General features: G+C 34.3%; 1 protein-coding gene across 4 annotated transcripts in view; it reads left to right on the forward strand.

Annotated features, from left to right (window-relative positions):
- Nucleotides 1-22,164, forward strand: part of LOC109618139 (sacsin) — a 51,675-nt gene extending 29,511 nt beyond the window's left edge. For all 4 annotated transcript variants that reach the window (XM_034455687.2, XM_034455689.2, XM_034455688.2 and 1 more), the window contains 5 exons: nt 790-937; nt 2,406-2,612; nt 7,168-8,511; nt 10,141-20,939; nt 21,787-22,164. In XM_034455687.2, coding sequence (XP_034311578.2) covers nt 790-937; nt 2,406-2,612; nt 7,168-8,511; nt 10,141-20,939; nt 21,787-22,080 — 12,792 coding nt within the window. In that variant the 3' untranslated portion in view covers nt 22,081-22,164. The remainder of the gene's footprint in view (nt 1-789; nt 938-2,405; nt 2,613-7,167; nt 8,512-10,140; nt 20,940-21,786) is intronic.
- Nucleotides 22,165-22,626: the final 462 nt, after the last annotated feature.

Raw genomic sequence — 22,626 nt, forward strand, 5'->3', positions numbered from 1 at the left:
GAAATGACGGATGAATACAATAAGGTGTAAAAATTCACTAAATATTATTTTTGTTTATCGCTTACATTTAATTTGGATACCGTGCCCGATAAAAATAAAAATTAATATGTAAATTGATTTGTTATCGGGCACGGTCTCCAAAATAAATGTAAGCGATAAATTTATCTTGTGATTTTGTTGCAATATTGCAGCTAGTTTGGTTGAGCATTATAGATACGGCAGATCAACGCACGTGGTGTGGATTTATTTATAAACAACCATACCATAAAATTTTGATGCAATTTCAGACATTTTCTTACGATGTTTTCAAGAAATACATTTTATTTCCCTTTTGTTTAAAACTGTGAAATAAGATTAAAGGCTACTATATGATAACGTTATTGGTTTCAACCATTTATTCATTAGAACTAGCGGTAATTTTTCGCCAATTCTCCGAAGTCGACCTATTTATACTTTTTTTTATTTTTTGGCTAAAAACGGCCTCCTTTGCCTAATAAACCGTATCGACCTAATTTTCGAAAAATACGGTATACACATTGTCCAGAGAGTTTGTATTATGACTCTGTTTAGTTGATTTTATCATACCTCTTGTTCCTCAGGTGAGTGATGTGGCCCATGGGCCTATTGATTTTCTTTAACACAAATGAAATATCTACCTCACTTCTAACACCTGTCTCTATTTTATGTACATACGTCATAAGTCAAAGTTGGTCACATTTGTCATAATAAATACAGCTAACCTATACCAGGTCCATATTTGTGTCATATATATTTCTATGCATTTTTCAGGGTCCAGCATTGTGTGCCTTTAATGATAGTGTATTTAAGGAGCAAGATTGGAAAGGCATCAAAAGCATCTACACAAGTGTCAAAGAAACCGATGCTTTGAAAATAGGAAGATTTGGGTTGGGATTCAAGTCTGTTTTTCATTTGACAGGTACTATTTTGTAAACACAGAGAATTGATTAAACAGTTCATTATACAGTCAAACTTGTATTAAGCAGTCACCTTTGGGAGGCACCCAAAGTAACCTCTTAACAGAGGTGACCTTTGAATAGAGACTTACGAATTCGCCATCATCAAATACCTTATTTAAACACTAATTACTGGAGTTATTAGATACTTGAAATTTAACATAATTTATCAAAATAGTAGTCTTTGATTTGGGTTTTAAAAGCATTCATCCTATGTACAAATGACAGTGAATTGTGCATGAAATTATTCATTACTTTGTTTATTTTTTTTAAGTCATTTAGGAATAAAACCTGCCTTGTCTCTGACATTTTCCCAATAATAACATCAACTACATGTATTTTCATGAGTTTATATAGAAAACAAACACTGCTAATACAATTCAACAATTTATTTCTTAACCGACTGTATCTGAACTTAAAATTAAATTATATTTTTTTGCCTCAGCAGAGACATTTTTACACCTACATTTTATAAAGATATATATAAAACAAACACTGTAAATATATGTTTAATTTTTACTTTTTTTCTGAATTGCCAATGATATAATTACATGTATCGATGTGGCTTCTTTTGGTGTATAATTATTGTGTACATTAGTTACCTAACTTTTGGGACCATGTTAAAAATCCCAGGTTGTAAATCATGTGACCAACCGAATTGGCCACCTAATGTATGCTGACAGTACAGTTTCGGATCAAAATACGATGACCGCTGACCACTATAGACAGGTGATCGCTCTTGAGAGGGCAATCTATAGGATTTTGATCCGGAGGAAATAAAATTGACTGCATAAGAAAGGTTACTGCATAGTAGGGTTGACCGCTTTGGCAGTTTAGACTGTATATCTAAATGGGATTCAAATGAGTTCACACTGGATAACTCTCTGTAATACTAGCTAATATTCTACAGCCAATCAATATGTGAGGGTATTAAATAAGTGGATGCACTGATTTACCACTCTTAAGTTTTGATTTTTTAACGTTTTTTTACGTGGGTATTTATGTGGTTTTAAGCATACCTTGTAATTTGTTTGAATTTTCCCCATAAATATCTAGTTTTACAGTATATAAATATTTTGCATAACATAATATGCTGTTAGTAGGTGATGTACAACTCCTTGGGAAGGGGAGGGTAGCAGTTCAGGTGCATTAAAGGCAGTAAAGATGCTTACATAAATAGCAAATTATCTTCGCTTTCAGGGGATATTCACTGACCATATATAAAGCATATTAGGTCAACTACAAACCCTGTTATTACTTATCCTACTTCTTATGGGCTATTGTATTGTAACATGTCATATGAGACCATATGATGTGTATTATTGTGTATTTCTTAGTTCATGATAATCTTGCTCATATGGATGATACCTTGTCAAATTGAGCTTTATAATCTTTGATAACCTATGATTTACTTTCTATTGTAATTTACAGACACGCCTCTGATATTGAGTGGAGACAAGTTGTTGATAATCAACCCTACAGAGGAATCTCACCGAGTTTGCCACAATGTGACCTTGACACAACTGACCTCCAAATATGAGAAAACACTTTGGCCAGTGTTGAAACAGGTCTTTAAAATGGATGGGAAAGGCACTTTTGGATTTGATAGGTCCTCAGTAGAGAAGAAATATTATAAGGGTATGTGACAAACACATGAACCTAAGGATCTTCTCAGTCTTGTTTACATCTAATTCTTAGATGGCCTTGACCAAAATTTAAAATTTCCCAGCAGCCAGGATAAGAGTTTCTGATTCTAAGGCAGGGCATAATTGGTCATCTAATGCATGAATTATTTCTGAGATTTTCTTCTTTATTACTGGAAAACTTGACAAATACTGTTACAGTGAAATTATTGAAGTTCAAAGTGGTTATTTTTCATGGATTGCCAGTTTTATGCAGTTTTGTTGGCATTACTTTCATTTAATTTTATGAAATCAGCAAATGATATAAATGAAGTAACTGTTATAATATAAGATGTTAAGGTATCCCACTCCTCAATGTTGTTGTATCAAGATTTTCTTGAGAAGTATATCATTGAAATCTGTAGACAAAACAAACTTAAGAAATACAAAGATAATGGGGGATCAGTATCCATCCCTCTGAGTTATGGCCCATTTAATTTGACCTTTTTGCACCTAAAATCCAATTTCATCCTGATTAGGATTTGTTGTCAGTATTTCTGATTAGGCAAACTTATTTCTTCAAATATTGTTTTTAATTATGCACAATGGTCACACTGAATAGAGGGATTACGAAAAAAAATTTGTACAAAGCTGCATAAATTTTTTTGTGACCTTTTTGCACTTAAAATAGACAATTTCTATAATAGTTACAATTTGATTTGAAATAAAAACTTTTTGAATATCAAGAATTTTATAAGATTAATCCAGTTTGCCTAAATATGTATTCAGTATCATTTTGACATAATATAATATGGGGGTCAGTGATGTCAAATTTTAGATATAGGGCTTCAAAGGTAAAATTCTTGCAAAATTTGGCTTAAAAAAATTCAGACGTTCTATATATATGCATGATTTTATGCTAAACGGCTATCACATTCTCAAGATTTGACTTTGTACATGTCACACAGAACCTATAAAATATGTTACAAACCTATCAAATGTTAAAAATGTGAATAATGAATAAAGTATAATAAAAAGAAAAGTATATTGAAAATTCATAAAGTTGCTTGTTTCTGTCATTTTCGTCTAAAAAACCTTCCGCACGAAAAAATAGTCCCCCAAAAAACTTGTTTGTTTCTTGAATTCAAATGGATTTTCTTTATAAATGTTGTGTAATTATGAAATAATAATCTATCTGTGATGATTAAATAAATAAAATCATATTCATTTTAAATATAATGATCATCTGCGCAATGAAATCAAAACATTGCTGTACTGTTAAGTAATGATTAAAAAGCTAATGAATATAATTATATTTAAGGTTAAGTACCTTTGTCTTATACAGTGTTTTTAACTCGTCAGAAAACTACACTCAGGGCTGACAGCTTAAGTACACTACTGGCTCTAAAAAGTACTGAAAGTGCCATTTTTTACTGATAATTTCTGATATTTACGGATATTGTACTGTTAGTGCTGAGAATTGCTGATATTTACTGATAATTTTACTGCTGTTACTGATAATTGCTGTTGGTTCTGATATTTACTGATATTTACTGATGCTTTTGCTGTGAGCTCTGATAATTACTGATGTTTACTGAGATTTACTGTTGGTACTGAGAATTGCTGATAATTACTGAGAATTACAGGCAGGGGATTTTTAAGAGATTAACTTTAATTACTGTAACATGCAAATTATATTTATTTAAAATTATCGGTAAACAAATACCGGGCATTTTTTAAAAAGAAATATGTAAGATCTAACTAAAGTTTTATCAACATTAACTTCTTTTTTACAACAACAAAAATTAGATTTGATTATTCTTCTTATAGTCTGCTTATTTATTTCAATGCATATTTTTTCTGTTTGTTCTTGTTTTAAGTTTTATTTTAGCTGATTAACACAATTCAGCACATAAATAAATTAATGTAGAAATTGCAGAATTGCTATATATCCCATCCCCGTGCGCCAATCCACTCGATACTACAGTGTTACATTGTATATATAGAGCAATCCATAGTAAAAAAAAAAAATTATGAAGATTTTAACCACTTTATGTAATTGATAAACATCTATTTAATGATTCTAAATTTGAGCGATCAACTCTTTAATTGAACCGTGTTAAATATTTATAATTATAAACTAAAGATGTTTTTATCCCAGCCATAATCACTAATTTTGTTTTCAAAATAAAATCAAACACTTTTGTTTCACATTGTATTTCCCGGCCATTTATATTTGTTTATTCTGAGGCTGCCAGACATATACACAGGTGGTCAATTTTCACACCTTGCCGCGGTCACTCTGTCGTGTATATATTCTGAGCGCCGTCTGTTAGTTCTGAGGGTTTTCTTGATCCCAGACATACAAAAGAATCTTTTCAGCGACTGCCAGACATATACACAGGTGGTCAATTTTCACACCTTGCCGTGGTCACCCTGTCGTGTGTATAGTCTGAGTGCTCTCTGTTAGTTCTGAGGTTTTTCTTAATCCCAGACATACAAAACATTTTGTTTCTGCTTGCTTTTAGACGTGGAGATTAAATATCTAAGCGTTCACAGATTAAGGAAAATCAGTTAAATTGTGTGTCTTATTTTCAAAATTATATAGCCGCTGGTCATATAACCGCATACAAGTGCATGAATAAAGTATTAATGAGAGAGAGAGAGAGAGAGAGACAGAGAGAGACAGAGAGAGAGAGAATTAAAGCAAGATAAGCCGTAACACTTTTTCACTATATTAAGCTGGTGTTCTTTGTAGTCTAAGAAAAGTTTACACTCGAAATCTGTGTTTGAAATGGCGGCTGTGATGCTGAAATAGAACTTTATCGTGCTAATGCCGTTATGCCATTTTGACTTGGAAACTCAAATTTTAGGACTAGATAATATATGAGAGAGAGAGAGAGAGAGAGAGAGAGAGAGAGAGAGAGAGAGAGAGAGAGAGATGGAGAGAGAGATGGAGAGAAAGAGCAGGGTGGGCAGATTTACAATAATAGAACTAGATCATGACAACATTACTTAGCCGTGCAACAGAAGATATATTACATATGTATTAAAAAAGAAAGAGTGAAAGGTCGGGCAATAAAAATTATTCTTCGCCGATTGTTACCTATTTTGATTTCAGCAAATGGTAGGAGAGAGAGAGAGAGATAGAGGGTATTTATCCAACTTTTTTTAATCAATTGAATGCGGAACAAATAAGATGATGAATATGAAAAACATTCTAATACGTTATTTATATTGTTGTCATTAAAAATAATACTTTTCTCTTTGAATAAATATTCTCAAGATCATGACTCCTGTATACAGATATTACGTAATACCATACACAAGATGGCAGTCTGACAATTTACAAGGTTGAATTGCGACATTCAAACCTCTTGATCTGCTGAAAGTATGTAACTATACTATACACAGATACTGCCTCGCTAATCTTTCTGTGAAGTAAAACCTCAAAGACATTATAAAGTCCTGACCGGGTATCTCTCTATTTTGAAAAGAAAAATAATCATGTTAAGAAATATGGGGTTTTTCATTGTTGAAAAAAAATGTCCACCGCATTTAGAAATTAAAATTTTTGTGAAGAGTTTAAGTTTAAGTTTAAGTACCAATTTTTGACCGGCTTTCTAATATTGTCTAAAATGTGATCTGTGAGTTTCCGAAGTTCAAAAGAGGCTAAATATCAAATAAATAAAACTTAAGAATATATAATTAAATAAATTGTGTTAAATCTGAAATAATAATAATATAAAGACAATGTTTTGGGCCTTAAAATATTCTCAGTAATTATTAGCATTTCTCAGTACCAACAGTAAATCTCAGTAAATATCAGTAATTATCAGAGCTCACAGCAAAAGCATCAGTAAATATCAGTAAATATCAGAACCAACAGCAATTATCAGTAACAGCAGTAAAATTATCAGTAAATATCAACAATTCTCAGCACTAACAGTACAATATCAGTAAATATCAGAAATTATCAGTAAAAAATGGCACTTTCAGTACTTTTTAGAGCCAGTAGTGGTATAAGTTGTCAGCCCTGTCAAAATTCGATCAGCCCGGAGAAAAGAGTTGACGTTTGTTCATTTGCATGTAAAACAGACAAGTATTATTTTTGCCTGGAAAATATTGGAAAAATCTGTTCTTCGTTTTTGTTTCTTCATAAACTTTGTTTTTTTCTTTAGTGGTTTTGTAATTGTCGACCTTTCTGTTTAGGACTAGTAGCCCTAAATCTAAATTATTCCGTAGCATGTCTGTGCACTCTACCTTGACATGCTCACAAGTCGCTTCAAAGCATAGTCTACTTCAATTATACGCTTGTCTTGACTGTTGTTAAATGACCATACAAGGAAAGCAAAAGTGTGACTAGGATTAAATCAGTTTATAACCCTTAAAACCCAGATCCCGATATTATGATTATGCACCTCGCTTAAAAAAATAACCATGTCCAGTCATGCACTCATATAAACAAATTTGTTCCCCTGTGCCATAGTTATGCATCTCAGGCCTTTGGGAAGACAATTATTTCAAACACTGGTCACATATTGAAAACATATCTTGCTTTTATTTGACAGGTACTTTGTTTTGGTTCCCATTGAGGCGAGCTCCATCGTCACTTCTGGACAAAGTCTATTCACCACAGAGAATGAAAGAACTCATGGTTTCTTTTAGGAAGGAGGCAGACACTATTCTCTTGTTTCTGCAAAATATTGACACTATTACCATCATAGAGAATCAAAGTCAGGTTTTGTATGAGGTGACTGTCAAGAACTATGGCACAACTCAACAAGAATTTTTAAAATGCAGAAAGCAGATAAATGATCGATTAAAAAAACTAGGGACTAAATTCCCAGAAGAATCCATAAGTGTCACTTATAATGCTCAGCTGGTCACCCACAATGTCAAAGAAAAGCAGAAAAAATCCACTACATACAAAATTGTAAATTATCACCAAGGAAAAAAAGAAATGTTGTCCACTCTGTGGGATCTATCTAAAGATGGAGAAAATGTTCCACGAGTTGGCGTTGCATATCCTATGCAGCTTGACAAGACATTTGTTGCTCATGTGTTTTGTTTCCTGCCTTTACCCTTGACCTCTACCAGTCTTACCAATTTACCTGTGCATGTGAATGGATTTTTCAACCTTGACCCTTCAAGAGACCATGTAATGCAGGCCACAGAAGGTCAAGTTGGAGAAAAAGACAAAAACATACAATGGAATGAACTACTGATCCAGGAAGTGATACCGAAAGCTTATGTAAAGTTGATTGAGGATTTACTTACAAAAGGAACGAACGCCGAAATAATATATAGGTGTTTACCTGATATAGAAAAGGTTCAAAGTGATTTATGGAAGCGTCTGCTGCCACCTGTACTCAGAATGGCTCTCCAAATGAATATCTTTCAAACAGAGAAGGCCCAAAAGACATGGGTTAATATAGAGAATGCTGTATTCAATGTGTTTGTTGAAGAAGAAAGAATGGCTGACCAGGAAATAAAGAACACAGTGATTGGTCTAATAAAAGATTACAATAAAAACTTAGTTATGCTACCAGAACATCTGAAAACACTAGTAATGTCATGGCCCAAATACAACATCATTTCAAGTGTTTGTCCAACACTCATCAACAGTGAATATATAGCCAGTCTAATGAACAATGATTCACTGTACAGAAAGATGTGCAGAAAAAACAAAATACAGATTTTAGATTATTTTCTGACATATGCAGAGCTTGAATCTTACAAGAAATTGAAATTGATACCAACAAATGATGAAAGCTTTTTTCTGTCTTTAACATCTGATGATCCAATTTACTTGTGCTCGGAGGAAGAGGCGTTTTTATTTCCAAACCTAGAGAGACAACTGCTTTGTGATTTATCAGATGAAATGAAGAGAAGACTGCTAGAACTTCGTTGCGGTGAGTATTGAACATCATAAAATGTTTAATAAAATTATTTTAAAGCAATTTATTAATATAAATTAAGATGATGTTTTAATATGCAACATATGTTGTAGCATCTTTTTTAGCTTTTCTGATCAATCAAACTTGGCACAAAGCATTATTTGATAAAAGGGGATTCCAATTTATTATCCCCCTTTCTATGGGAGATACTTGAAAATAAATGAAAGAACTTTTTAAAAACCATTGGTCAGAAAACTGCAACTTGCGTGGAAACATCGTCACTTGTCAGATGGTGTAGATCTAAGCATTACTGTTTAAATTATGATTCCCAGGGTAGGAGGGCGCCTGCTGCAATGTCACAAAAGGTGCTCATTTTTTAACATAAGAATATCAGGAGAAAAAATTGAAAAACTTTAAATACAGGCTCTATTCTACTACATTATCCAGATATTTTGTATATTCCCATAAGCTGGTTAGATTATGGTTATTGTTGCTCAAGTGATAGATGTCATAAGATGTTGCCCATATGCCTCTTCATTAATGATGAATTATTATTATGCCCCCCTTCGAAGAAGGGAGGGCATATTGATTTGCTGCTGTCGGTCGGTCGGTCCACCAACAGTTTTCGTTCATTTTCTTTGCAGAGGATGAACATGTTGAAATGAAATTTAGTATGCAGGTTAATCATGATAATATCTAGGTCAAGTTTGATACTGGGTACCATCGAGCAATTTTCGACAGAGTTATGGCCCTTGGACGAAGAAAAATTCCAGTTATTTGCAGTTTCCGCTCATTTTCTTCGCAGAGGATTAACATATTTAAATGAAATTTGGTATACAGGTTTATCATGATAATATCTAAGTCAAGTTTGATACTGGGTATGATCGAGCAATTTTCGACTGAGTTATGGCCCTTGGACATAGAAAATTTCCAGTTATTTGCCATTTTTGATTTTTGCTCATTTTCTTTGCATAGGATGAACATATTGAAATGAAATTTGGTATACAGGTTTATCATGATAATATCTAGGTCAGGTTTGAATTTGGGTACAATCGAGCAATTTTTGACAGAGTTATGGCCCTTGGACGTAGAAAAATTCCAGTTATTTGTAGTTTACGTTCATTTTCTTTGTGGATGTTTCCAAGGGAGGGGGGCATTAGTGTTTTACAAACATCTCTTGTTAAATTATAATTGGTTTTTCGTATATGATATTAAACTGTTAAGAAATATATGAAAGGATTGAAGTATTTTCAATAGTTAAGTTTTTAAAAGCCTAATGTTTTTCTTGCTCTCAGATTAATGTGTAGATTTACATACAAATATTTCACATTTATTTTAGTTAATGAATAAATCTTTGTTTTAAAATTGCTTGATACAGTAAAACACGCTTACAACGAAGTGCCAGAGACAGGCATTTTTACTTCATTATAAACGTAATTCTTTGTATCCATCAATTTTACAGCATGTTATAAAGTCATGGGGAATGAAAATCACATTGCTGTATTGCGTTAATTTATCATAAGCATGTTCGCTATAACCGTGTTTAACTGTACATGTAAACAAACAAATAATTGTCTGTATGTTTTGATATATGTCAAGCTATTCAAAGTTTAACATTTTTATTGACTGTTTTATATCTTGCAGGGAATACAAAGAATTGGTCCCCTGAACATTTTGTACCACTACTGAGGCAATCTACTGATGTTGAAAAATCTTCAAAGCTGGATCTAGAGGCAAAGAAAAAATGGATTAAAAAAGTATGGACCTTTTTATCAGAGACAGAAAATAAACATTTGATTGAACAAATTGAATCGTGTCCAGTTTTATTAGCAAAAGAGGATATAAAAACCAGTCCCAGCCTCCATGTCTTAAAGAAAAACCACATCCTTACCAAGACAAGTCATAAGCAGCAGAGTCTAACAGGAGAGGTGAAAGAGGTGTTGAAATGTTGTGGGGTAAAGCTGCTAGAGAAAACATTTTTCCTTCCCGATTTTGTGATGGCAAAGTATGTCGCACAGCCAACAGTGAAAGATGTTTGCATGGTTCTGGAGAAGACTCTCCAAGAAAACCCATCGAACATAATCAAGCTCAATAATCTTCCAGCAAGCGTAAGAAAGGAGTTTGCTATTTTTATTGGAGAATATAGATCTCACTATGATAAAATGTCAGAGGACTTTAAAAAATGGCTGAGGAAATTAAAATTGTTCCCACTGTCCAATGCATATGTTTCTTCAAGCCTTTATGCAGTTGAAAACGTTGCTGGTATTGCACCACGTCATATGAAAGAGTTCCCAGTCAGATATAATGTTCTGTTGCTTGATAGGGATTTTAAAGGCATTTCTCTTGCACGTGAGTTGGGATGTCAAGAATTTCTGAAACAAATATTGATCAAAGAAACACTTCAAAGGGTGAGAGACAACAAGTACGAATCTAATGAGGTGACTTTGTTTATGAAATATTTCATGGACAATCTAAATGATGGCACTCCTGCAGAACAGATTGAAATAGCTTCTAAAGTTCCTTTTATTGAGAATGGAGTTGGAAAATTGAAAGCCCCATCAGACCTGTTTGATCGCTCTAAAGGTAAACTAAAGGACCTTTTTTGGGGAGAGGAAGGGTCATATTTTCCAAAGGATTGGAGCAATTCAACCTTGATGGGAAAGTTGCAGAAGTTGAAAATCAAATCTGATAAATGCATAACCTTCCAGGATTTGATTAACACGGTGCATTTCATTGAAAACACAAGTGAAAATTTGAATGATTTATATCTTAAAAAAAAGGTGAGAGCCATTTTCAGGTATTTTAAAGATTTATCACAGAGTGCAAAATCCAAGTTTGTCGAGAAAGTAAAAGGAAAACGATGGATACCAGTGATGAAAGAGAAAGCTAAATCGTATCCGAAGTTAATGAAATGGAAGGGAAAAGATGCAAGGGTTTGTAAACCTTTTGAAGCATGTTTACAAAAGGATCACTTACTTGTAGGGTCTGTATGTTATGTGTCCAATTGTGTTGACCAAGACAATCTCGACGAATATCTTGAGGAACTGCTTAATCAACCAAATACACACTTTGTGCTGGAACAGCTGAAGCATTTGGTCAAAAAGTACAAAAATTCAAATAAATCATTGGAATATGATTTGATGCTTAAGGAAATATATGAATTTCTGACAGAACAAGAATTGACTAAGGACGATTTTGCAATATTAGAACAAGAAGACATTGTCCAAACAAAGTCATCCTTCACAAACAGTTCCAAAGTTTATATAGATTTTATGCCACATGTTCCTCAAACATTACTAGAACCCCACAAGTATCAGATAAATGAGAAATGGGTTCAACAAAGTAAAATGAGAAATTTCTTTGTCAATATTGGATGTAAAGAGACATTGACGTCTGTAGATCTCATATCTGTGCTAGAGAACATCAAAGATTTTCATACTTTACAAACAAGATCAGAAATTAAGGAGATTAAGAGAGATTTAAAATATGTAACTGATATTTTGGGCATTCTTAAAGACATGAAAGAAAAAATATCTAGTGAAGAGCTGTCACGAATTTTGTTTCCTGTTCAGACAAAAACCAAACAATTGGTCTTGATGCCTGCGTTGCAATGTACTTACACAGATGAAAAATGCAGTGAATTTTATGAAGACATGGACACTGAAGAAGAAGAAGCTGTTAAACTTCACTTTGTACATGAAAATATCAGAGTTGATATTGCAGAGTGTTTTGGTGTCCCTTCTTTAACTCGAAGAGAAATGGAAAATGGGGGAATTGAGGATCTGGAGTATGAACAGTGGGGACAACAAGAATCACTCACTACCAGAATCAAGAATATTTTGAAGGATTACTCAGATGGACCTCTATTCAAGGAAATGCTCCAAAATGCCGACGATGCTGGTGCAACCTGCATGAAAATACTGTTTGATGAGAGAAAAAATGAAGATGCAAGAACTGGTTTGATTGACAAAGGAATGGAAGAGTGTCAGGGACCAGCTCTTTGGTTTTACAATGATGCTAAATTCAAAGAGAAAGACTTTAAGAATATCATTAAACTTGGTGGTGGGACAAAGGGAACCGAGCATACAAAGATTGGCAAGTTCGGACTTGGATTCTGCTCCGTTTATAGTGTAACTGATGTACCCAGTATCGTGAGTGGAAAATACATTGTTTTTTTTGATCCACGAACTATACATTTAGGGAAAGCTATCAAAGACAAATCTAAGCCTGGTCTACGGATCCCCATATCAAAAATAGTGAAAAAGTTTAGAAAGCAGTTTAAGCCTTATGATAAAATATTCCACTGTGATTTTACAGAAGAGGATGAATATGAAGGAACTCTTTTTCGACTACCTTTGCGCACAGCCAATCAAGCGTCAGCGGATCCAAATGGGATATCAACAAAACAGTATAACAGAGAAGAAGTAATATCCGTAGTGAAGAAGTTTATGGACTCGGCAGGCAACCTATTGCTGTTTACTCAAAACGTCAAAAAAATTGAACTTCATTTTCTTAATCAAACTGATGAACCAGATCAGAACAAGATACTGTACTCGGTTGAAAAAAGCCAGTGTGAAAATATATTTGACCAGATGAAAGCAGCTGCTTTTAAAGGAGAGGAAGAATTCAGTCTGACATTTCAGTTTGATGTAAAAATACAACTGAATCCAAATCTCCCTATAATATTGGATTCGAAATTTAAAAACTTGACTGGATCTTCTTCTAGGTGGATTGTGTCATGGGCTGCCTTACAAATGCCTAAAGATCTTCAGGGACCTCTTCTTGTAGCCAGTACTGCAATGCCACTGAATTTTTCACTTGGAACAAGTGAACAGCAGAATGTGCGTTATGGATTCTTTAACACAGGGCATGTGTTTTGCTTTCTGCCCCTTCCACAGGAAAGCCAAATGAAAGTTCATCTAAATGGAAGTTTTGCAGTAGAGCAAAGCAGAAAAAGCATTGTAGCACCTACCTTGTCAGAAAATAAAGAGACAGCACAACATAATTATTCATTGATTTCAAACGTACTGTCTAAAGCTTACCTCAGTATGTTGGAAAATGTCAAGCTTTCTTCATCAGCAAAATACCACACACTTTGGCCAATCTCCCGGGAAGGAAATGTTTTTAATCCTTTAGTATCAAAGTTTTATGCAGATATTTGTAAAAAAAGAATAAAAGTGTTTTTCCGCAAGGGGAATTCGGAGCAGAAGTTTTCTTTGGAAGAGTGCAAATTTTTGGACAGTTCTCTGCAAAACAATGATGTATTAGGCAAAACAGCATATAAAGTTCTTGTCTTGTTTAATCCGTTCCCTGAAAATATAATGTATATGCCATTTGAAATCCAGGAGGAATTTATGAAGCCCAATTGTAAACCACATTTTCGGAAACAACTATGCAGTGAAGAAAGTTTTTTCTTGAATGTATTTCTGAAAAATCTTAAAAAGAAATTCTGGGAATCTGATGAAAAGAAAAACATTCGGAGATTGCTCTTAAAGCGTATCTTTGGCAGTGGAAATAAAAATGTTTTATCAAATATGACAGACATCGAGTGTATTCCCACTAAACCAAATGGACGTCTTCGAAAGCCCACGGAATTGATTAATGAACATTCTCATTTACTGCATGGCATGTTCTCTGATTTGGATGAAAGGTTTCCAGAAGATGAACTGCTTGATGTCAAGAAAACACTGATAGGCCTTGGGATGAACAATGATAGTATATCAGATGAAATGCTTATTGAAAGAGTTAACACCATAAAAGACTTGGAACAGTCAAATTTTGAACTAGCTAAACAAAGATGCAATGCTTTAGTTATGTACCTCATGCAAAACTCTGATTGTATAAAACAAACAACGTTCGACAAACTGAAAGATATTCCATTTCTCCCTGTTATGTCAAAGCCTAGTGGCTGGCCTTGTAGTTTGTTTTTAACGGATGTGGAAAAATTTGCAGCTCCCTCTATGTTATACAGGAATAATTGCAAATTTTTGATAGGAAGTGTTAAGGAAATTCTTGATGAATCTGGTTTTAGCTGTTCACAGGACGACTTATTCTGTAAACTTGCCATTAAGAGATGGGAAGATGTTAGCAAAATATTTGTTATAGAGCAACTAAAGAAGATAGCAGATATAGGAGAGGAAATGCTGATTAAAAATGAAGAGGCAGACATTATGAAGAAAATATGCAAAAATGTCTACTGTTTTTTGGACAATTATTGTGTGACAAAAGAACTGGAGATGTTCCAGAGATCCCCTTGTATATTCATCTCAGTAGATGCCATGACTTCCAAGCTGGTGAAACCATACTTCACATCATTCAACCCAAAGGATGACGTTCCTCCATATATTCATAAAATTGATGATAACTGGTCTAGTTACCACAACTTCCTCAAATGTGTTGGTGTTCAAGACAGAATAGAACAGGGATTTATCATTGAAATTTTAAATGGTATCAAGATGGTTATGGGGAAGGAAGTGGACAATCTTGAATCTGTCATCAAATTGTACAACTTGATAATAAACTCTGGAGATCTTAGGCTGGATGGAAGGCTTTTACCTGACCTTCATGGTGTAATGCGGAAACCTGAGGAAATGTGCTTTGAGGATGGGAATGACAAGATATCAACAGCAGATCATTTGCTTTTTACACACTCGGACATTAAAATTCCAGTATGTAAACTCTTTAAAGTGGCCTCGAAAAGTGCAAAATTTATCAAGAAATTCTCCTCGGGGGTCTCATTTGGACAAAAAGAGGAACTTTCCACAAGATTGAAAAATATCCTTGAAGAGTATCCTTGTGACATTTCTATTTTAAATGAACTTGTTCAGAATGCAGATGATGCAAAGGCGACTGAAATTCATTTTGTTTATGACAAGCGGAGCCATTCAGAAAAAGAATTATTTGATGACTCAATGAAATGTCTCCAAGGACCAGCTCTTGTTGTTTATAACAATTCCTGTTTCTCGTCGGAGGATATCTGTGGTATATCTAAACTAGGTGAAGGAAGCAAATCTTTTGATCCAAATCAAACGGGTCAGTTTGGAATAGGATTCAATGCTGTTTATCACATCACAGATGTCCCATCATTTTTGACTAAAGGAACTAAAACTCCAAATGGTGGATCCCTTATAATGTTTGACCCACATTGTACATATGTGCCAGATGCCACACCAGAGGACCCTGGATTGAGAGTTGATGACCTTAAATTGATCAAAGAAAAATATTCCGGGGTTTACAACACTTACTTACAGAAAGAGCTTCCGGCAGCCTCAGGAACATGGTTTCGATTTCCTTTGCGTACAAAAGAAATGGCCAATGCATCCAAAATCAGTGAACAGGGAGAAATTGAGGACAGCCATATGTTTAAAATATTAAAATCATTTCAGAAAGAAATGTCAAAATCTCTGCTGTTTTTAAGAAACCTAAAATGCATAAAATTATCAGAAATAGATGAAAGTGGTGATATGTTAACTATTGGTGAAGTTGTAGCATTTGTTCAAGAAGGAGACTCGTATAGAATTGAAGAATTTCATTTAAAATGTAAGGATGCACTTCACTTAATGCGGGAAGGCAATCTTGATTTAGGTGCGAATCCAGGTTTCTCTTGTGATTATTGTATGGAACTAAGGGGAAAGGCCGGAGAAAAGCAATGGCACGAGGATTGGGCTATATCAAATGTGTTTGGGACAATGAAAGAAACTGTTGTGAAAGATGTATTAAAAAAGGGCTACGAAAAAAGAAGAATTAACCTTCTGCCAAGAGCAGGTATAGCAGCATGCTTGCGACAAACAACAAATGAAGAAGACCCAATATCTGGAGAATCTGAAAATCCTGATAAAAATTTGAATGAAACAATGCGGGCATTTTGCTTTTTGCCTTTGCCACATTCAACTGGTCTTCCTGTTCATATTAATGGTCACTTTGCTCTTGATTCTAATCGAACAAATATCTGGACAAAGGATCAGGCGTCCGTAAAGGGCTCTTGGAACGAATTGATATTAAATGAGGTCTTACCCTTTGCATACATTTCTGCCATACAATTCCTAAAGCAATTGTTATTCTCTGAACAATTCTTGCATAGTGATTGTGTTAGGCAATATAACAGTTTTTTCCCAGTCATGAGACATATCAAAGATGACATATGGAAAAAGACGGTTGGAATGTTTTACGTGAAAGTGTTGGCAAGTGAAATCAATCTTTTTCCTATGTTGTTTGATAAAGAGACTTTTGAATCGATGAGAAACACAGATTGTATTTCGGCCAACGGAGCACTTATGGATAGAGAAAATTCAGCTGTTGTGTTTGTCCCATTAATATCAAAACAGCAACATTTTCCAGCATATTTTGATAAATTAAATGACGAATCTGAAAACGAAGAAGAAAGTCCTAATGTTCAAGACCACACAAATAAAAGTGACTGTAATTATGAAAGTTTATTGAAAATATCTCTCAGTCGTCAGAATACCAAACAACTCTCGCAAATCCTGAAAGTGTTAGGCCTGAAACTTTTGAGTTCTTCGTCAGATATACTGGAGAGTATTCAAACGTCACTGATGTATAAGAAACAGGATAGTCCTACTTTGCAAAATTTTTCACCAAAAGCAGTGGAAATTGGGGATATTCTTGAATTTCTCAAGTCATGGAATAGCAAATATGTCGACAAATGTAGAATAGACGAACTTCCAATGGACATTCGGAATACTGTGTTTAAAGACGAGTCGAAAGTAAAGTTGCTTCTAGCATTCTGTATCGGGAGTAGAGAAAATATAAATGAGTTGGAAGGGATTCCATTGTGTTTGTTAGAGAATGGGTTATTGACTTGTTTTTTAAAATCCTCTCCAAAGATAGCGTCAAAGTTTTGTCATCTACTTGAACATTCAAAGGACAAATTTGTTTGCAAAAGCTTTGTACCAATCTTAGAAAAGAAAGTTTATCCTGAAGTCATTCGATTAACCATAAAACATTTTGCTGAACTTTTGCGCAATAACATATCCAGCCTCTTCTGTAGTAATGAGCCAATAGAATGGAAAGGGGATATTAGCAGTCAATGGCTAAATGATTTTTGGGAGTTTCTATCCACATATCATTATAAGAAAGCTGTGGAAGATTGCAGACGGTATTTGTCTGACTGGTGTCTTATTCCAACAGAGAACAGGAGAGGGGAAAAGTATCTATATCCCTTTCAGTTGGCCTATGCTGTTGTGACAAGTGATTTGAATTGGGAAGAAAAAAATATATTGGGACTGATATTAAGACTTGGATTTCCTAAACTTAAAATTCAAACGCAGTTCGCAGTTCAAAAACTTTCAGCTTATTTATGTGCCTCAGAGTCGGCACCAAAACATATCTTGGCTATGTTTTGTCATCATAAAGATCTGTACTGTGAAAGTATTGGCATTTCAGAAGCTCATCAAGTGCTGTCATCTTTACTAGCCAAATTGCACAATGACGTTAAAAGTCGAGATCCAATGATTCTGAACAAGTTTCGTCATACATGCTTGTTTGAAACCCTTGATGAACATGTGACTGATATTACAATGAAAAAGGTGATTACTCTTCAGGATGAAGACAGTTTTCCTAAAACCGGCCTTAATACTTTGTGTGAAGAACTGGGAATTATTATTCTGAAAAAGAAAGATTTTCTTGAGGATTTTGAAATAAGATGTATGTCTCAAAAAGACTTTTATGCAGATATCTTCTTAAACAAGGCAAGTAAGCTTGACCCATCTACAGTTAAAGAGCACATGGAGCACATAATGAATGCAAAATTATACCTTGGATATAGACAACAGGAAATGAAAGAATGGATATCCGATATAGCTTGGATTAAAAATGAACTTACTGGTAATTATCAAAAAGCCAGAGAATTTTATTCACCTCATGTGGAAGTCTGCAGACTTCTGTGTTCATCAGAAGATTTGTTACCAGAAAAAATGCACGAAATGAAATGGAAAAAATTCTTAGAGTTTTTGGGATTAAAGACGGAAGTTCCTTTTTCCCTCCTTTTAGAGTTTGGAAAAGAGATTGCGAGTTACTCTACTGCTTCAAAGTTAGATGCCACAACTAAATATAAGTCGGAGGTTCTAGTGGCATATATTTCACAACAGAAATTGAAATGCATGGGATTTGAAACGTTCATGCGTCAGTTTAGAAAAATCAAATGCATACTTCCATTCAATGTACCTGAGAAGTTATTAAGCATTATACCTCAGTCTAACAATTGTTCACTTATTTGTTTTGAAGGCTCGGTATTGTCATCAATGTGGGATATATCGTGGTCTTGCTGCAGCATTGTTCCAATGTCGACAGTAAACGGTATATACATCGATATTCTAGGAGTAAAGTCTAAACCAGATGTAGTTGATGTGATAAGCCATATCCACAAACTTTGCTCTCACTTGCAGACCTCATTGTATTCTGAAAAATTTCAACTAATGAAAAATGTGTATGAAAACTTAGAAACATACCTTGAACTTTCTAGCAAACCTTTGATAGAAGAGCTGAAGCAAGGACTGTCAGAAACACCATTCGTATATGATGTATCTGCAAACAAATTTCGTCGACCCTACGAAGTTGCTTTACTCATAGATACTGGGAAATGTGTTGATGATTATCTCTGCAAAGGTCCTGAGAAGTATGGCAATTTCAACGATTTGTTCAGGAAAATTGGTGTTTATGATCAACCAAACTTTTATCATTACTTGCGTATATTTTTTTCCCTACATCAAAAAATATCTTCAAACAGAATGGTACCAAGAGAATTGGAAACTGCTAGAAAAGCTTTCACTGGATTACTGGAGTCTCTTTGTCTTGAAAACTGTGATCATTCTCAACTTCCACAATTAGTAGATTTGTATCTGCCTTCAGAAAATGACGAACTCATTCTTTCAACAGATATTGTACTTTGTGATCGTCCCTCTTTTAAAGAGAGAATAATGAGAACTTGTATGATGAAGTTTTTGCGAACAAAAACTTTCCGTGAAATTAGAATTTTAGAAAATTTACCTGCACGCTTCAAGCCAAAGTTGTTGTCGGAGCTGTTCACTGAGCAAGTCAAAAAAGGTCCAGATTGTGAGAATGATAAGATAATATCAAGGATTAGCAAAGTGTTCCATTCAGATGCGTTTTTCAATGGAATTTGGAGGTATGTGCAAAAGAAAGCATCTCTCCCTTTAAAAGACAAAAGGAAACAGAGAATGAGACAGGCGTTTCAGAGTACACGAATTAAAAAAGTGGCATGGATTATTACGAACCTAATGGATAGCAGTGGCCAAGTTGTTTCAACATCACAAGAGAAATCTGTTTATTATGAAAGATCAGAGGGGAGAATAATACTGTACGTAAAATCAAAGCCGATCAATTCATTTGATAAATGTTTCGAAGAATGGAAAGAGAAACTGTGTCAAATTGTATGTTGGTGTGCAGAAGGCCTGCTTTCAAAGGATCAGTTTAAGTTCATCGAGGAACTATTGCAGTGCGAGTCGGAAAATGAAATAATGGAAATGTGTAAGAAACATGAAATTGAATTAGATGCAGATAACTGGCAACCATCTCCAGGGACTAGTATACCTGTTGGCCTGCATGACACACTTGACAATTCATTTTGCGAATTTTCTGATGGAGATATTGCTGCATATGAAAGAATTGACCCCTTGGCAGACAATGACAGCAATGAAGATATAAGAGTGTTTGAATCAGAGTTTATATATGTTCGCATTATCGAAAAAGTAGAATCCACATCTGAGACGTTTCCCACATATATTGTGTTCGATGGAGAAAATGATGTCAAAGTATGTTCAGTGCGATTGTTTATATTTGTTCGCAAAACTGAAAAACAATCCAAAGAACTTGAGCAATTTAGTGCTGACAGAAGTCAGTTTTCAGATACTAGTTTGGATGCAATAAAAGCTGATATAAAACGAAGATTGGTTGCTGCCTGGAAATTGTCCAGAGCTGAAAGAAGGGCAGTAATCAAAAGATTATTACTTCAGTGGCATCCTGACAAAAACCCAACAAACAAAGATCAGGCAACGGAAGTGACTCAGTTCATCCTTGATGTGATAGGGAAGTTAGAGCGTGGAGAAATAGGAGTGGAGAGCACTTCTGCCGGTTACAGTGCCAGCTCCTCTTATCATTATGGTGCTTCAAATTATTGGACTTTCTTTCAAAACAACGTCAACAGATGTAACAACACAAGAAAAGAGAGACACTTTGATTATACAAATCGGGCCTCTGATGGTAGCTATACACAGAATCAACAGCTGCCAAATCCCCAACCAGCTGTTGGTCTGCAGTGGATCAAACAAGCCAAATACGACATCATTGCAGCAAAACAGCAGCTTATGTTCTGTTCGAGCCCAGGGAACCAAAATGGTGCACAGACTAGTTCACGGAATGAGGACGCTGTGACTTCATGGAATTGGATTTGTTACAAAGCTCACCAGGTTGGTATTTTATTTATTCATTAAGCTTTGTTTTATAAGGCCTTATTCATTAAGCTTTGTTTTATAAGGCCTATCTAGAAATTGCATGTACACTTCACACAAGTTTTGTTGTTGATTTGAAACGTGAACCTTTGTATTTATAAACTGTCTTTAGTGTAAAATGTTTAAAAATGATAATTAAGAAGTGCCTGATGTAGTTGGTACATTCATACTAAGTCCTACATTCATATAAAGTCCCATCATGTTGGTTATTGGTTGACTTGTATTAGTCATGATAATTACAAACAGATAATCTCTTAATGTTAAAACAAAGTTCTATAATTTAGAATGAGAATAATTGTAATCCAACTGCAAGAATTTATTTGCATATATAAGATAAACGAGAGAGAGAGAGAGAGAGAGAGAGAGAGAGAGTCAATGGATTAAATTACCAAGGCTCATACTTGTTTATTAATTTCGGATATTGAAACTAAATGACCAGTCAATACCATGAAAAACACTCATTTTATTGATTGTACATGTATTTATTATGTGTACAAAATGCAATTAAAATTACTGTTTTACCAATATAAACTTGTATAAGCAAAATACATTTCAAATGTTTCCGATGAAACAAAGAGCGGAGAATAATGACTCTTGAGTGTAATTCATAATTAAGCCTTTAATCTTTGTATTTTTTTCGGCTCACTCTCGACTAATTCACTGAACACACAAAAGAACTCTTGTTTGGTTTAATTTACTTGATGCCAAAATTACTAGAAAGTGGGGTATAAAGGTTTTGTTCAACTAAATTAAACCATGAACATTTCTATTCATTTCAAGAATTTTTAACGTGTTTCTATTTCAGTCATGTGAGAAAGCACTGAAAGCTGCCTTGTACAACACGGATGCTAACGTTGCCTTAGACTACAAGACTTCTCACGACCTGTCATCCCTGTCGTCTGCTCTATCATCATTATCAGGAACATCGTTGTCTGCCCTAGCCACAAGGTTCTCCACCGATATCACCGGACAACACACCGCGATGAGGTACCCAACAGGTGGACGTTTACCTGGGGATTCCTTTACACGTGAACAGGCGGAGAAAGCCGTTGACATCGCTCAGCAGGTATTGGATGAATGCGAAAACTGTGTTTCTTAATAGGGTAAATATCCAAGTTATAGACTGAGTGGTAATGACCTTGTTAATAGTGTGAATATTTGTATACATAATTTCTTTTCAAAATTCACGGATGTTGAAAAGCGTTTCATCAATGATAATCCAATGTTGGTTTTTGAGGCAAGTCTGTTTTTCTTGTTACTTAGTTGAATAAATAAAATGATCTTGATATGAATATTGTTTATTTAACTTGTTATCGGATGTAAAAATCTTTTTAAAAAAAACAATTTATCAATGGTGATGGTGTGTTGGATTTGGGAGGAAAATTGTGTTTCTTGTTAGGATATATATATTTGTGTTAATACTGTGAAATACATGTTTATGATATTTGTATGAATACCGTGTTTATATAAGTATCATTTATGAAAGATGAATTTGTGTTGATTATATTTAGTTATGTGAAGACATTTTGTCAGTTTTATAATAAGGTATTGCTTTGTTATAGAGTGTAGATGGAAAAAAATATATATATATATATATATATATATATATATATATATATATATATATATATATATATATATATAT

This window comes from Magallana gigas, chromosome 7 (assembly GCF_963853765.1).
Source record: "Magallana gigas chromosome 7, xbMagGiga1.1, whole genome shotgun sequence".
NCBI lineage: Eukaryota > Metazoa > Mollusca > Bivalvia > Ostreida > Ostreidae > Magallana > Magallana gigas.